Source organism: Chenopodium quinoa, unplaced genomic scaffold (assembly GCF_001683475.1).
Source record: "Chenopodium quinoa cultivar QQ74 unplaced genomic scaffold, ASM168347v1, whole genome shotgun sequence".
Lineage (NCBI taxonomy): Eukaryota > Viridiplantae > Streptophyta > Magnoliopsida > Caryophyllales > Amaranthaceae > Chenopodium > Chenopodium quinoa.
In genome coordinates this window covers 723,487-741,097 of record NW_018744066.1, presented here as the reverse complement: position 1 = coordinate 741,097, position 17,611 = coordinate 723,487, and the positions used below count along the sequence as shown (strand labels likewise).

The following is a 17,611-nucleotide window of genomic DNA, read 5'->3' as shown; positions in this document are numbered from 1 at the left end:
TACACATACTACATACATAGCTTGTTAAATTATGTCTCAAAATTTTTTTATATTTCTCTATACTATATCTCTCTCACCTTACACGAAATCTCTTGTTTAAGATTTTCTGATTTCATTCTATCCTTTTATACGAACTCTCGTGTCTTCCCAGCATCTCTTTAGGCTCTTGATCTTATGTTAAGTTATATCTCAATACCTTTTCATATTTCTCTAACTAACATATATAGTTACATACCATACTTAGTAGAAGAGAGACATATATCAAATTGACTTTGTATATGATCCAATTCAGCATGCAAAGCGTCTACCAGATATATAATTGCATATTGTATGTATAACATGGCCTATTGTATGTATAACATGGCATATTTGAAAATATTGTGAAATTTGAAGTCCCATTAATCAATCAATTAGTATAAATGGTACAATAAATGCCTATAATGATGCTCTAAATTGTTACGAGTAAAATGATATTCACGCGATCATTATTCATGTCTCTTCTCCTATCCTTTTCCATCAACCAGTGGGTTTCTCTCTTCCTTTATTATTTTTTTTTATTACGATTTTATTTTATGGAAACACCCAACTTTTTTTTTGTTTTGTCCAAATCCACCATACAAACTTGTGACCTATCATACAAACCTTAGTTTTAATCACTATGTCAAAATTGCATTGGTAAGTTAAAACTCAATCTTAATGAACTATTAATTAAGGGTTTGTTTGACATCGTTTTTTTTGTTTTCAATTTTTGTTTTTCTTAAAATAGAAAACCAAAAACAAAAATCAGGAAAAAATATTTTTTTTATTGTCATTTTAAAAAAATACAATGAATTTAATAAGTTTGATTAATTCTTTATTCATTATATGACATACTTCGTATATTATAGTGATGCCAAAACAATTGTATATGGTTATCATCTATTTGAAAACATTAATTGATGTATAATTACACAAATTTTTATTTACATCCTTTTTTCAGCTAGAAGAATATCTTTGGGCATCTTTCCTTGAGCTAGCGCTTCTAAAGCCCATTCATAGGCTCCCTCAATGATTTGCCCAAAGGTATAATTTAGAATAAGATCCTTGCCTCATTATATGCAGTAGGGGTGAGCAAAAATTCAGGGTACCCTGATATGGAACCGGAACCTGTTTGGAACTGCAGGTTCCAAACCCGGAACCTGATCAGGTTCCAGGTAATAAAATTAGGAATCTGCTGCAACAGGTTCCGGTTCCGGGTAATAAAATTTTGGATCTAGAACCTGTAGGGTACCCTGTTAGTACAGGTTCCCTATAGGGTACATGAAACCGGTACCTATATGGTATTAAAAATTCTAGACAATTAGTGTTGGTTTGTTATATTTGAAGTACTATACTAAAGTTGTAAGCTTTTATTGTGATCATCTATTTTTTAAAAAAAAAAAATTGCCACAATTTATCAAGTAACTATTAAACTTACTTTGACAGACAGGGTACCCTGTTTAGGAACCTGTTGCAACAGGTTCCGGTTCCGATTCTCAATTCTTAGGAACCTGTTGCAACAGGTTCCGGTTCCGGGTCCTGATATTTTTACAGGGTACCCTGCTACGCTCACCCCTAATATGTAGTGTTACTTTCTCCTTGACCCGCTTTGACTTTTACTCTATTAATCATTTTTATTTGACCGTTTTTTGTGAATTATATAAGGAAACCATATTCATTTGAGATAAAATGAAATTATTGAGTGAGAGAGGGAAAAACGTATTGCTGTTTTAACCGTTTATACTTTATATATCTTAAGATAAAATGAAATTATTGAGTGAGAGAAAGAATCTTTATAGCAAAGTTAAGATAAATGTCAACATCTTGTTGAGAGGGTATGTGACATTTTATTCTTGTAGATAAAATTTGTTTTGAAGAACACAAATACAAATAGACAATACATGATGTAGGGTAGAGGAAGAATACCATGGATCAATATTTCTTTAGTTCATGCACACCGACACTAGCTACTATGAAAGAGAAATTGATCGAAAGACATTGTATGTGATCTAGTACGTGAACCAACCATCAATATCGCCAACATAACTTATAACTTTATAAGCATGACAGACTTAACCATAACTTAAAAATCTAGTTTTGGGAAATAGGTTTATTTTTGTAAAATTTATAGGTGAATTACAATGATATTTTCTTTCTTTATCAAAACGTTATTATAAGTATAGCTTATGGTTGTACTTGTTTAAATTTTAACCCTGATCGGATTTACAAGTGAAAGACGGAATAATTTGCTAAACCAAGCTAATGTAGAATCCTTCTAATATTCATCAGATTGATCGATAAAATAAATATACAAGTTGTTAATATGGTGATGTCTTGCGTAATTTGGTACGTACTTCAAAATTAAAGTCAAAACTGAATTGTGAAATGTCTTTAAAGGGGATGGCGTCAATAATGAGATCATATATTATGGTTAACTTCAACTTGTACTATACAGGTTTAATTATAATAGTATTAGTAACTGATTATTAGTAAGTAATATTCTAGGCATATACTTAACTTGCTAATTGCTATGTTGCATATTGTTTGGTGTTGTGGACCACATCAGAATGGTCATGCTGCACTTTTTGTATCCTTCAAATTGCAACAAAATAACCATTCTACTTGCCAATATACTTTTGTTTAACTTTAATACGGAGTAATTAAGAATTTTACTTTAAATTAGTAAAGCTTATAAATTTTTTATTTTTTTGACAAAGATTTCATATAACGGAACAAAAGTATAACAAGAGAGTCAATACATGAAGTATAACTTTAATTTAAGTTAGTTAAAATCATAAAAAAAAAGTTGATATATTAAATAAATGCAGATAGCCTTTTAATTACTAACATGCAATTTCATAATATTAGTATAATAAACATGTACTCCATAGTAAAATTATCTTAAATTAGTTGAATCGATCTCAAACCATAGGTTTAAATAATTGTACAAATTCAGCTTAAATATCTTTAAAACATGAGTCACCATTCATGAGGGTTAACATTATGATTATACTCTTGATAAATGCAATCGCACAACTTACTACAAATTTAAATTTAGGTCTATGAAAATGATGAAATATTTGATAAACAGTCATAAATTGTGGGAATCATACTCAATTTATACAAATTTTGCAAGGAAATTTCAAGGTCTTTACAATGGAAATAAAACCCTATCTTTTTAAGTATTCAAATTTTCAGTACCACACAATACCATCTCTAAAGTCTAAACTATGTAATGGTAATTTGGGAAGAATGTAAGGTATCTGGGGAGGAATTAACAGTCTAGCAATAATGTATTCTTTCAATTAGAATGAGAGCTCATCAAGCTAAACTAACCAAGATTTTATATGTCGGCCCAATTATATATTTATTGGGCTTTGGGCTTGTAGTTCAAGCCCAAAAAGCATTTCATGCTAATTCATCTTAAGGCCCATACGCTTCACCAATTTTTTATTTTTGTGTATGAACATAATTTTTTGGCCCTTACTAAATCTGATCTCATACACTAGACTGTAATAATAATCTATCAACTGATTGACAAAAAAGAAAAGGGGAAAAAAATCACAGGCAATTATATTTTAAACAATGTATCTTTCCTGTTTAAATAAAAGTCTATTACGTCCTTATTTATCTTTTATTCTCTTTTTATCAACCAAATTCCATTATCTCCTTTCTTTAATCAGTTATACTCAGCAAAACTCCACTATCTTTATTAACATACTAACCTTTAATTGATCAAATTTCAAATTTCACTATTTTATGGTTTCTATTTACCTTTCTAAAACTTGTACTTAAACAAAGACAAATGAGACTCTATTGGTAACGGAAGGAGTAGGATGATTGCTTTATTGAAAACGAGCCTAAGCTAATATCCATAAATCCAAACCCAATTGGTTTAACATCACATAATTTAATTGGTGAAAGTTTGATTACTAAGAATAGCATCTGTAATTCTGCTCAAAATATGCTCCTCGTACATAATATATGACCTAAAAACGAAGAAATGCACGGACTGAACATGAGTTTGAGGTGGTGTATAAGTTACATAAAAGTCATGTTTGTAAGAGTGTAATTCTCACGTTTTACCAGAAATAAATGGGATTCATTTGATGGAAATTTGGATGCATGTATATTGTATAGTGCTATCACATGTTATTGTCAAGCATAAGGACGAGTTAAGTGGGAGCACCACTCACATGCAATGCCTTTTCACTCTTGAATGTGACACCTTAAATTTAATTTGTCCAATCTGACCTTAATTACTATAACTATTAGTAAATTGTTGGTTTATTTATGTGAATACACAATTACACACATATGATTTAGATGATAAGGACTAGCTAGGGAGGAAATTTTATATGGATTATGTGATTGATCATATAATGTACATACGTAGGTTGATCATTTAGTTAGATTTGTCATGCAATTCGGAAAAATTAGTTGTTGTAATGGCTACTAATAATTAAATGTTGAAGTTGATAATCAATAAGGAGTATTGATTAATTTGTAGTTGATAAAAATGATAATTAAATTGTATCTTTATATCATACGGAGTAGTTACATTATTTAAAAAAATAAAAATAAATTTCTATGTTAAGCATTAATTATTCTAATTAATTGGATCGACCTACTCATATTTAGTCTTGAATGACTATGTAATTTAAGCCATACCATAGTCTGTGAAGTATTTAGACTAAAGTTAGTTTTTTAATTTTATTTTTAATTTTTGGTGTTTAGAGAGTCAGATTGATGAGAATCTATCTCAAGATCTCTTTAAACCAGAATGGGAGTTCTAACCATTTCCACTTGAGCTATCCTTACTAAAGTTAATTACTCAAAATAAATCATAAAGTTCACCCTTATATAATATAAGTTGCATACTATAATCGTCTCACATAATTATATTACTCACATTGTTGTATTTGTATCTATTCTAGGTAGACTTGTGTTGCGCCCTCAAGAGAATTTTTTTTTAAAAAAATGGTAATAGAATTTGTTTAATAATTTAGAGGGGCCAATCCAAAGAAAAATAGGGTCAAATTCCAAATATAAATGAACATATATCATTATATCAACATTCAACCGTCGTATTGTCCTTTTTAATTTATTTATGCAACTTCACGTGACCTTCTACATCATACGAATATCATGGTCTGTGAACTTTGATTCTAATGGTGTTATTTTTTTTTTAGAATATTATCATTTTAGGCGGTTATAATTATTGTATTTATTAGGAAAAAATAGATCCTCCTGACCCCATTTGATTTGGAGGTATATATAAGTTAAAAATTATTTGAGCCAATCAAGCAAGTATTGAGTCGTATAGTTTATCCAAACCTCTATTAATATGGGCCTCCTACATATTATTAACCGAATCCAAAGCTCCCTAATTTTACCCAAAAAAATTGAAAACAGTCTTATTTCGTAGTCATTAGTGAAATGGTGGTGTACGAGATGTCTTACTAGCATGATAATCAATCACGCTTTAACCATGAGTTCATGACCGTACTATGACTATGGGCATATTACATGCTGCCTCCGTTCCTTATTGACCCATATTCTTAGATATGTGGATAATTTTTCGTCTCTCACTTTTTCATTTTCTCTAGAGTCATATAATGACTAGTTCATTAACGATCCACTATTAGCCTTAACTTGCTTAACCCTAATTCATTATGACCCCTAAAATATCAGCCTTCTTACAACCCGACCTGTTCCACACAATAACTATATATAATCAGATACCGCATAAAGCTATCCTTCAATTAGCGAATACATCCTATCCTCCCTCAATTTTTCTAAATTCTCCCCTTGCTTATTGTCATCAACCAAAACAACACACCACATAAATATACTATATATAGAATTATATATTATGGTCATATATAGTATGCTCCACAAATTAAAAAGTTAATGTCAAACACTATGTAAGTGTAACAATGGCCATGTGCTAACTTTCAAAAGAAACAACTATTAACACCAAAAGATTGTGAATTTATGATGCATGCGTCCAAATTTCATGCAAAAATTCAATCACAATCTTTACTTCTTTTTGACTTTAACCCAACATTAGTGATTTTAACGCGTTTCTTCTTCACTTTTTGGCAAACATTCTCATGAAAGTTCAGCTGTGAATATATATAATTGATTATTATATCAATTACCTTACCAAAATTTTAATTATAATGTTTCTTAATTATACTTAGGACTATAAAAAGGATGGGGGCCATTGTTTGAATTGCTTTTTATTCCTTTTTCTTAGCTACCTATAATTATTGATTTTTAACTGAAAAGCTGGTGAATTCTTTTAGCTTTTCATAGATTATCTTGATTAGTGTTAGCCCGATCCTAGAAAATACTATGAGTAGAAGCTGTAGAACTAATCATGAGTTGTTTTGTGTTGGACTGTTGGAGTACGATTTTTCTTAACGTGTAAGTATGTAGTTATGTATTCTTTATAAATGATCAACTAATTTAATTGGTTAAAGTATTGAGGGCGATCGAGTATGAACATATACCTTTTTTTTTAATGGAGTATGAACATATACCTAAACATCAAACAACCATTAGTTTAAGTTTTTTGTTGAGTTGATCCTTTAATATGGCTTTAAAGGCCACGGATTCGGATCTCATCCACTCCTCTCTTTCAAGTGGAAAATTAAGCGTTGGGTATGAGGAGAGCTCGTGCTGCATACACATTTCAAACCCAACATGTGAAGTGGTGTAATAAATTAAAGTATAAACATGTTTTGAGTGATCTCAACCATCAACTTAATCTTTTGGTTGAGTTGAACCTCTAACATATTAAATCTACATTATTTGTGGGGTCTAATGGTCCATGCTACATTCACACTTAACAATTTTATGTGAGACGTGATTGAGTGAGATAAAACCAATCACAGGCTTAAGTTATTATCTTAAACTTTTAGATGAGTTGATTCTTTGATCTGATATAAAACACAGGCACAAGCTAGCTAAGTTGTTCTAATCTAACTTAATCTTTATTGTTTTGATTTGATTTAATGTGATATTGCATAGTTCATCAATTAAGGTAAAAAGAAAAATTCAATCACTTACATTTTTGGTCATCAATAAATCATTGCATAAAATTGATAAAAAGTACTTGTATAGTTTGTTTCTATATATGATCATGGTGATAGCTGTCAAAGCTGGAAAAATGGTCCAATTTCATCATTTTTTCTCCTCTCGCCCGATTTGCTCATATTATAGCTACATAATTTTCATACATACAACTAGTAAAATTTGATTGCCTAGATTATACCAACATTGCCCCACCACAGCATCTACATGGTTTATTGAGGAGTGAGTTGGATTCATCATGTATGATTAAATTTTGTTCCAATCCCTGTAATCCTCTAGTAGTTCAAATAAAAGTTTAAAACCACGTCATTTTTACAAAAATTATACAAACAATGGGAAAATTTGCCAATTGCAACAGTTGATGCTTAAATTATACAAATTGCATTCATTTGAAGAAAATTATAAATTACAGCCCAAAAGTACTAATAAATTGTTTGTGTCAAAAAATGTTTTATCAAGGTTTTAGGGGTCACATTAGTTTTTAACTTTTAAGGATTCAAATTAAGCTCGGAATATGTAGACAAAAATAATAATGTAAGTGCCTCGTTTTATGGCAAAAAAATAGTTACACACAAATCAATATATTTTTTATATGCAAAAACGAGACACTTACGTTATTTTTTGTCAATTCTAAGCACAATTCGGTTCCTTAAGCCCTTAAATGACCCCATATAATCTTTATGAAACATTTTTCAACATGCAAATGTAGGAAAAAATTGATTTGGGTGATAATTAACAAGTTATTAATACTTTTGGTCTGTAATTTGCAATTTTTTTTTTTAAAAATGACTGCAATTTACAAAATACATACTCTAAATGGTTATAATTGACAAATTTTCCCAAATAATTCAAAGAAAGTTTACTTATCCATCTTGTCAGTAACACAAAATGATGATAGGATTTGATAAACAATGAAATGTCAAAGGACTATAATGTTATGTTGGTAATGCAATTTAACATTTAAATTTGTTAACTTTAGGTCCAAAGAAATTAACTAAGGTGACTTGTAAATAATTTGATGAATGGAATAAAGTAACAACATGTTATGAGTAGTAATGTATATACAACAAGAATTGAAGCAAATACTATACAAAGGACGATGCCTGACAACATGAACGGATGTGTGCATATCATGCGCAAACGAGTGAATACACAGACAACACAATATGCACTTCTCTCACATTCACATATTGTCTACACATAGATGGGAGGCATCATCCTTAATACTTTGTGATACAATGAATAATTTGCTGCAAAAACAATGGCTAAATTTATGATTTAGAAAACATGAGCAAAAACTCTATCATACCTATTTGCAAGATTTTATATTAAATTACTCACATTATACTAGAGCATGTATATATGACATAATGTGTTAATAGTTTAATACTTAATTACTGCGTATTAGTCATCGGTCAATTGATACTAATAAATTTTTTTTTTCCTACCAAAGCGAAGTTCATTACGTAAATAAAAGTAATTCAAAAATTAATATTTGACTAATGACTAATTTTCATCTACACTCGGGTGTCGATTACGAGTAATGACTCTAACAATCGCAACAACAAAAATAAACACAAAAAGGAGACCCCTCCATGTTCGATTTTTCTGTCTGGCGCGTTTTTTTAATTACTCCTATCTTTAAAGTCTATAATTAAAAACCCTAACTACCATCTTTCTCTCCCTCTCTCTTACTTCATTCACTCTCACTCACTCTTACTTCCACTCACCTCCACTGAATCATTCTGCCTTCTTTCAACCAATAGTATCACCAAATTTCTGGGTTTTTATCTACCAACATAAATAACAACTGGGTACATTTAGTTTTTATCTAATTATTCCATTTTTTGCAATTTCTGGGTCTGATTCCTTTCTTTGGATTAATGTGAGTAAAAAGATCTTATCTTTTTCTATCTCCTGTACTTGTTTTATCTACATTTTTGTGGGGTTTGCTTGTGGTTTTAGTGGAGTACTGTTGATTGTGAATGTATAATTTTTCTAGAGTCGTAAAAGGACAATGATGTACACGGGATTTAATCCTCAACCCGAATGTGAATGTGGATGTGAAGGGTGTTTTGGATTCCTTTCTTGAATGTGTGTGTTACATTGGGCTGCATTTTATAAACTTACAAAGAAAAGAAAGCAGGCAACTTTCCCTTTTTGTAATACCCACTTTTTTTTTAATTTTAATTTGTTTAATTCTTTGAGTGTAAATTTTGTAGACTTAATTATCTAGATCTTGTGTAAAATCTGATTGTCAGAATCTGTGTAAGTGTATGATTGATGTAATTATATCTTACTAATTTTTTAGTTGATAAATGAATAATTTTATCTTGCCATTAAATTTGTTTATGTTTATGTAAGGTATAAGTTTCAAGTTGAGTGTTACTTTAATACTCTTTCAGTGTTGTGTACTAAGATTTGAGTGATTTCTTGAATAGATAAAGGGGATGTGCTGCTGATCAACTTTGATGGCTACTGTGAAAATGAAGGGCATTTCAATTGGATTTTTAGTGGTAGTGTTGATTGCCCATTTTGCTTTCCTAAAGGCAGAGATTTACATAGTGACACTTGAGGAAGATCCTGTAGTGAGTTACCGAGGAGGCGTGAACGGTTTCGAAGCCACTGCTTCTGAGACTGATGAGAAGATTGATGTTACTAGGTAAATTTGCTCATTTGATTCTGGTGAATTTGTCAATTGCTATGATGTAGCCTGTAGGTTTAAGGTTTATGAAAATGTATGTTATGTTATCTTGACCTATGGTGAAGGCATAAAGCTAGGGTGTTTGTCCATTGTATGATTGTATTTGCCTGTTTGTTAGAGAATTTTCTCTTGTACTATTGGCTGAAATGTGCCAAATCTCCTAAAATGTCATCTAGTACACTTCAGATTAAATGAAGCTTTTAGTGAATACACATGATGGATTGGTGGTGATTATATTAGTATTGTAATTAGACCAATTATACTGCTTTGGTATTTTGAAGTAATAAGTATATTAGAGTACAACGAAGGACATGTTCCTCGGTGAGGCCCAACGATCCAATGTTGAAGGATTTCTAATAATTACTAGGTCACCTCGAAAATGAGTTTTTTTGGGGAATTTGAGTGAGATTTAGGAAGCCATTTAAAGATGGATTCTTTTAGTGAAGAATTAAACTAAACAAAACCAAAAGAAGACACATAAACCTTGGACAAATATCTCTCTCCAAGCATCTAGGCTTGAGCTTCATTCACTCACCATCTATCTTCTATAGTTCTATTACAAGCTTAGATATTGACTACTGAGGCTAATTTAAGAGAGGAAGTACACATTATAATCTTAAGGTTTAGGTTGATTGTAACCAGGTGCAGTACATGTGTGATACCCGGGGGGGTGGGGGGGTGGGGTGGGGTGGGGTGGGATGTTAAACTTAATAGCAACAGGTTTTTACTGACATGCTGGAGGGACGTGTTAGGTCAACATAGGCAATCATGTTGAGTTTCTGGCAGCATACCAAGTGCTTTTGGTTGGCAAAAAGACTCAGGTCATGGAGATCATGGAGATAATGAAGTGATGAATACATATTTTTGCTCAGTCAATTGACACTTATCCACTTATGGGATTAAGGCTTTGATTGATTGAATTGACACTTATGAAAAAATGTTCTCAGTAATGTTAAATGACTTTCTTGCTGTCAATCATGAACGTTGATTATGCCATTATATTCTTAGTTTAATAATTTTATACACTATATAGGTCACAACATTGAAGGTTTACTTGCATTTTTTGTTTCTTGGGTTTATTTCAGTGAGGCTGTCATATCATATGCTCGCCACTTAGAAAAAAGACATGATATGCTTCTTGGGTTGCTGTTCAAAGGTGGTACTTACACCAAATTATACAGCTATCGGCACCTTATTAATGGTTTTGCAGTTCATACATCACCTGAGCAGGTGAAACTTTATGTTTTGTTTAATATGGAGGATTTTGATGCTAGTTCATGTTTGTTTCTTCTTACTTATGCAACCACAACTTTTAGTAGGTAGAAATCCTTAGAAGAGCCCCTGGTGTGAAATCAGTAGAAAGAGATTGGAAGGTGAAGAGGCTTACAACACATACACCAGAGTTTCTGGGACTCCCAACTGAGGTATGGCCAACTGGAGGTGGCCACGACAAGGCAGGAGAAGACATTGTAATCGGATTTGTGGACTCAGGAATATTTCCTTCACATCCAAGCTTTGCAGCACATGATTCAGAACGGTATGGACCTGTTCCTAAGTATACAGGGAAATGTGAAGTTGATCCTGCTACAAAGAAGAGTTTCTGTAATGGCAAGATTATTGGTGCTCAGCATTTTGCAAAAGCTGCAATAGCAGCTGGAGCATTCAATCCTTCTGTTGATCATGCTTCTCCTCTTGATGGTGATGGACATGGAAGGTCAGAACCATATACTTAATTGGGCTCCTTATTGCTAGCTTATTTTGATTCAAAGTAATCGGATGGGAAATAAAGATAAGGAAAACACATGAAATGTATACCTTTGCAGAGTTTAGTTATATTGTTTATACATGAATTGGTATTAAAGGGAAGGAGGTGACAAGAAATTCATCTGTAATTTTTTTTTACTTTTCTTTCCTTCCAAAACAGCAGATTTTGGTTGAAGCTTGAAAAGAATGTGAAAATCTTAATCTTCTCTCCATTTTCTGTAAAGACCTTCATCAGTTAATAGTAAACCGAACTAAGCAATTGTTTCTATTTCTACCATTCAAATCAAACAATCCTCCCTCATTCCTTCATTTCTATTTTAAGCACCTTTAAAAATCAAACAAGATGTTAGTCATCAGAACATTTAAAATTATTGAAAGTTGCTGTATATCAGAGTTGTTTACATATTTTCTTATATATTAATTCTGCAGATTTAAGGAGATTGCATCTTTTGTTTAATTGCCTTTCTATTGTCCATTAAATTCAATTTGGAAATTGGTTTTGATAGAATTTATGTCTGTGAACTCTATATTCATGCAGCCACACAGCTTCTATTGCTGCTGGAAACAATGGTGTTCCTGTCAGAATGCATAGATATGAATTTGGAAAAGCAAGTGGCATGGCTCCTCGTGCCAGGTAAGAATCAGACCTTTCTGCTTATGGCTGGCTGTTACATTCTACTGGAATTGAGGAACATAACATTTTCTATATTGCTGCAGAATTGCTGTTTACAAGGCGCTTTACCCACTTTTTGGAGGATTTGTTGCAGATGTGATGGCTGCAATCGACCATGTAAATAACATTATTTTTGAACATTTTGCTGATATAGAATTGGTTTTGCACATACACAGTCAATATTGTGGGTATGCCAGAGTCTTTCAGTTTGAGTGTTTATAATTCCTCCCTGGGTTTTGGATGAAGTTCGATGAGACTTCTGCAGTATCAAATGAGGGGCATGTGCTTGTGTGTTTGTTAAAATTAGATAGTATAAATGTACTGTCCAGGACACCAAGGCTCTGTTCTCCTTTATTTGTCAAAATAAGTTTCAACAAAAATAAGTAAAGCAATGAGTCTGGGTAGAGCAAAAGTTCAGCAAAAATAAGCCAAGTTCGCCGTTTTTTTTTTTTTTTTTAAAATAACAAGGAGAATGGAACCTTAATACATAGTACTTCATCCATTCTTTAAAAAATGCAACATGTCCCTTTTAAAAGTTTCATAACTATTGCCATGATTCTTTATTTACTCATGATTTCTCACTATCTCATCCTCATCACAAATGTCCTCCAGTCCCTCTAGTTATTTATCTCAATCCCTCTTCTCATCACATGGGTTCCTAAAATATTTTGTCCCTTACATTTTGCAATTATAAAATAATAGAGGAAGTATAGATTTTTTTACATGTTTAGGGGGTGCTCCTTTTATGTGTTGTTGATAGAGGAAGAATAGGAGCAAATATTAGTTACTGGTGATCTGTTCTTTTCACACACACAAAAAAAAAATGTCTGGAGGTTGAATTGATTCTGTTGGCTGCTTCAAGATGTCTTTAAACTCATTACTTAAAGCTATGTAATAGATTTTGTTTTTAATTATTATTCTTGAACTCACATTTGATATCTCACAGGCTGTTCAAGATGGTGTTGATATCATAAATCTTTCAGTTGGGCCAAATAGTCCGCCAGCAGCAACAAAAACAACCTTTCTAAATCCTTTTGATGCTGCTCTTCTTTCAGCTGTTAAGGCAGGCATCTTTGTTGCTCAGGCAGCTGGAAATGGGGGTCCTTTTCCTAAGACTGTTTTGTCTTACAGTCCATGGATAACATCTGTTGCAGCTGCAATTGATGATCGAAGATATAAAAATCACTTTTTCTTGGGAAATGGAAAAGTTCTGGCTGGAATAGGACTTTCACGTAAGTTTTATGCCTACCCTTCCTTTTATATACTACTTCCGTTTCATATTATGTGCAACAAAGGCCTTGACACGGACACCTAGACAAAATTTATTTGTGAGTGTAAAATGGAGAGAGTAAGATATAGATGCATGTGATGATGCAAAATGGATTTTATTAAGATGTATAAATTCTCTATATACCATGTTTTTTTTTCCTTCTCCTTGATCTGAAGTCTGTACTCATGTCAATCTGATGCAAGTATTTTTCTCCCCTTGCAGCTGCCACTCATTTCAACAGATCTTACACCCTTGTTTCGGCAAATGATGCATTGCTAGATACATCTGTTACAAGATTCAGTCCTTCAGATTGTCAGAGGCCTGAAGTTCTGAACAGAAAATTGGTGGAGGGAAAAATTCTACTTTGTGGCTATTCTTTCAATTTTGTTGTTGGTAGTGCATCAATCAAGAGAGTTTCTGAGACAGCCAAGAGCCTTGGTGCTGCTGGTTTTGTACTTGCTGTGGAAAGCGTTACTCCTGGGACAAAGTTTGATCCTGTCCCTAGCAGTATACCTGGCATTGTTGTGACTGACGTCAGCAAGTCTCTGGTAACCTTCCTGAGATTTTTTTCCATCCATTATGTGAACGAGTCTTTAGTAGAAATGGCATTTAGTCGATTTAGACAATTATACTAATTTCATTTGGCTATTGGATGGTGGATATTTTTACAAAAATCCTAGTAAACTTTTTGGGTATAAATTGTTTTCTTTTGTTTTAATAACAATATAAAGGCAAGAATATTCTTCTTCTTTTTTTTTTTTTTACTAGAAAACTTGTTGACACTTTCTAGTTGAATTCTTGTGCTAGATGTGGCAATTATTCCCTAATGACATTATCATCTAATACTTGTACAATTATGCATTACAAATTACAATAGTCTTTCGTTTCTGCAAGCTGTGGTATTTTGACTTCCAAAGTCTACAAGATGTTAATGCAATGCATTCTAATTTCTGAACCTCTGTTGTTCAGGATCTCATAGATTATTATAATGTCTCTACTCCACGGGATTGGACCGGACGAGTAAAGAGCTTTGAAGCAAAAGGTCATATTGGAAATGGGTTAAAGGCTACTCTTCACAAATCGGCCCCACAGGTGGCATTATTTTCTGCAAGGGGTCCCAACATAAAAGACTACAGCTTCCGAGATGCAGATCTTTTGAAGCCTGACATTTTGGCTCCTGGAGCTCTCATATGGGGAGCTTGGTCTCCAAGCGGTACTGACGAACCCAACTATGCAGGTATGACTGTCAATTTTATGACAAGTTCAGTTAAGGGTTAATTTTCTCATCTGATGGAAGTTGGAAGCATCCAAGGTTCCGAATTTCTTGATTCTAATCTGAAGTATAGAACCAACTTAATATACAGTACTAAGTATAATGCTACTGTTGTTCAACCTCCCCCTCCCCAGAATGTAAGGCACAAAACCACTACAAATATGTACATACAAGTAAGCAATGAAGGCGCATTAAATATTGAACCCGATACCTAAAAATTTCTCAACACAAAGACCTCTTCTGTTGCTGCATGTGTCATTATGAGGCAAAAACTATTAAGGAATATTGGTTGGTAGAGAATTGTTTACACGCTAATTTTACTCTCGTAACAGGGGAAGCATTTGCAATGATTTCTGGAACAAGTATGGCTGCTCCTCATATTGCTGGCATTGCTGCTCTCATAAAGCAAAAGCACCCTACCTGGAGCCCGGCAGCTATTAAGTCAGCTTTGATGACTACAACAACAACAATCAATAGAGCTGGGGTACCACTTCAAGCTCAGCAGTACACTGGATCGTCTGAGGAGATGACCTTGGTACCTGCAACACCATTCGATTATGGAAGTGGGCATGTAGATCCCCGAGCAGCTCTAGATCCAGGACTAATTTTTGATGCAGGTTTGTGCTTATGTTATCTTTCTAAAGCATGCCTTTTGTCATTGTTCATGTGAATTCTTTCTAAAGTTGTACATTTGGTTTGTGGTTTCGGTTTCTCTTGCCCCTCAGTGGCTTTCTCATTCTGCTTAATACTTTGCATACTAATTTCTTGATATTAATACTCTTCGCTTTATTGATCACTTGTCAATCTTCATGTCAATTCACAGGTTATTCAGATTACTTGGGGTTCTTATGTACCACACCAGGAATCAACCCTCATGAAATAAGGAACTTCACAAAATCACCTTGTAATTTTACCATGGGCCATCCATCGAATCTCAACTCACCGTCAATAGCAATCTCACACCTTGTCAGGACCCGAACTGTCACAAGAACTGTGACTAACGTTGCTGAGGAAGAAACATACAAAATCTCAGCTAGGATGGGACCATCTATTGCCATTGAGGTAAACCCTCCTGCCATGACTTTACTTCCAGGGGCATCTCGGAAATTTTCAGTGTCTTTGACTGTACGTTCAGTGACTGGATCCTACACCTTTGGCCAAGTTGTCTTAAAAGGAAGCCGAGGGCACAAGGTTAGTATTCCAGTAGTAGCTATGGGTTTCAAGCGATAGGTTAGGGATGCTTGTCATTATAGCGTGAACTTATAACTTACGGTATTCTTTATGACTTGGTAATAAGCGAGAAGACAAGGTGTTTTGAGAATGCTATATATGAATATCGGAGAGGTTTTATAGGTGGGAAACTCACTCGTTTTCTTCCTAGGTGAAGTATTTTTTTTACTTCTTTTTGGTGGCTAATTTTTGTTGTAATATGCTGTTGTGTTAGTCTTTAGGTTAATCATAGTATAGATTCAGCTTGACCTCTTCTTCTGGTCGTTTTCGGTGTAAAGAAGCTAGTGAAGCAGTGGAAATGGGGGGAAAGAGAAGGCAAGTGGGTAAAAAAAAGTATTGTAAGTTACATGATCAGTTGTAATATTATGAATATTTTGAGTATTTAAAACACAATTTAAAGCTTCCATAATAAACAGGGCTTTAATTTTATGTATACATGCATGTTAATACTACCCCCTTATAACAGTTTTATAGTTGTTTCATTCATTAGCTTTTCTTTGGTTTGTTTACTTTGTAGTTTAGTAATACTGTAGTAATTAAACTGAGAGTGAGACAAATTTAACAAGTTCAAAATGACCGTGTTTATATTTATGTATAGTGTACATAACCAAAATTGGTCAAAGTTGATCATATGAAAAGAATCATAAATCAATGTGGAACAACTAAAAAGAACGGAAAAGTTTCGAATTGCTTCGGAATAAATTTGTTAAACAGACGCGATTGATTCTATTTGATCTCTTTCTCTCTGATTTGTTTCACATTATGCTATGCTCTTAATATAACAAGTAAATGAGAAAAGTAGGGACATTGGAAGCTCACAAGTCACAGGTAAGGATTCCACCCATGGTTGCTTCCTGGATAGGCAAGAAAGTGAATAAATACTTCGTATAACTTATGTTTTCTCACCAAATTCATAATTATAAAACTCTTCATTAATGTAACATATTGATTAGCTAGTTATTTCTAGTCACGGCGTTAATTTTTATTTTTTTACCAATGCGTGTGTTACTAACAAGTTTTCAAATTGAATATTTCGAAGTAATATGTGATTACTTTGAGAAAAAATAAAAATAAAACTCTGTAATGAGATCATTTTGTCGTAAAAGTCCTATTCTATTATTAATTTAGACACAAAAACTTGATCAATCGAATATTCGATATTCAGCTTCAGCAGAGGATCTTGACACTAATAGGTTGCTTCTTAGAGAGCCAAGAGATTGATTTTTTCTCAAGAAAAGTGCATAAACTATGGTGGTTGGTTGACTATCAAAGTAACTAGTAAGCAATTACGATAGCACATTAGCACGCTACAAGTACTTGGTAAAATTAAAGAATTGGCCATGATTTAGTGCCCCTACAAATACCTCAATATTCTTTTTACAGTATGATGGTCCAGTGAGTAGTATGGGGAGCATACACAGATTCCGACATCATTTTAATTGATTAAAACTTATTTTAATTGAAATACATAGATACATAGTACGTAGTATATCATTCTAAACCATCTATATGTTTTGTAATTTTAAAGAAATCAACGTTAAATTACTCAACTTATATTCAATTTCATTATAAGCATAT

General features: G+C 32.9%; 1 protein-coding gene across 4 annotated transcripts; it reads left to right on the top strand.

The window, feature by feature from the left end:
- Positions 1–8,687: 8,687 nt before the first annotated feature.
- On the top strand, positions 8,688–16,504 carry LOC110690879 (subtilisin-like protease SBT2.5). 4 transcript variants are annotated; one of them, XM_021867778.1, is made up of 11 exons: positions 8,688–8,933; positions 9,561–9,781; positions 10,909–11,053; positions 11,143–11,537; positions 12,126–12,221; positions 12,305–12,377; positions 13,207–13,492; positions 13,753–14,078; positions 14,500–14,767; positions 15,136–15,420; positions 15,627–16,504. In XM_021867778.1, the coding sequence occupies exons 2-11, from the start codon at positions 9,591–9,593 to the stop codon at positions 16,031–16,033; spliced, it is 2,472 nt and encodes an 823-aa protein (XP_021723470.1). In that variant the 5' UTR covers positions 8,688–8,933; positions 9,561–9,590; the 3' UTR covers positions 16,034–16,504. The 4 variants fall into 4 exon arrangements, with proteins under 4 accessions (XP_021723470.1, XP_021723468.1, XP_021723471.1 ...); XM_021867776.1 differs by having other exon boundaries at positions 8,689–9,004; XM_021867779.1 differs by lacking the exon at positions 8,688–8,933 and adding an exon at positions 9,113–9,281.
- The last annotated feature ends 1,107 nt before the right edge of the window (positions 16,505–17,611 follow it).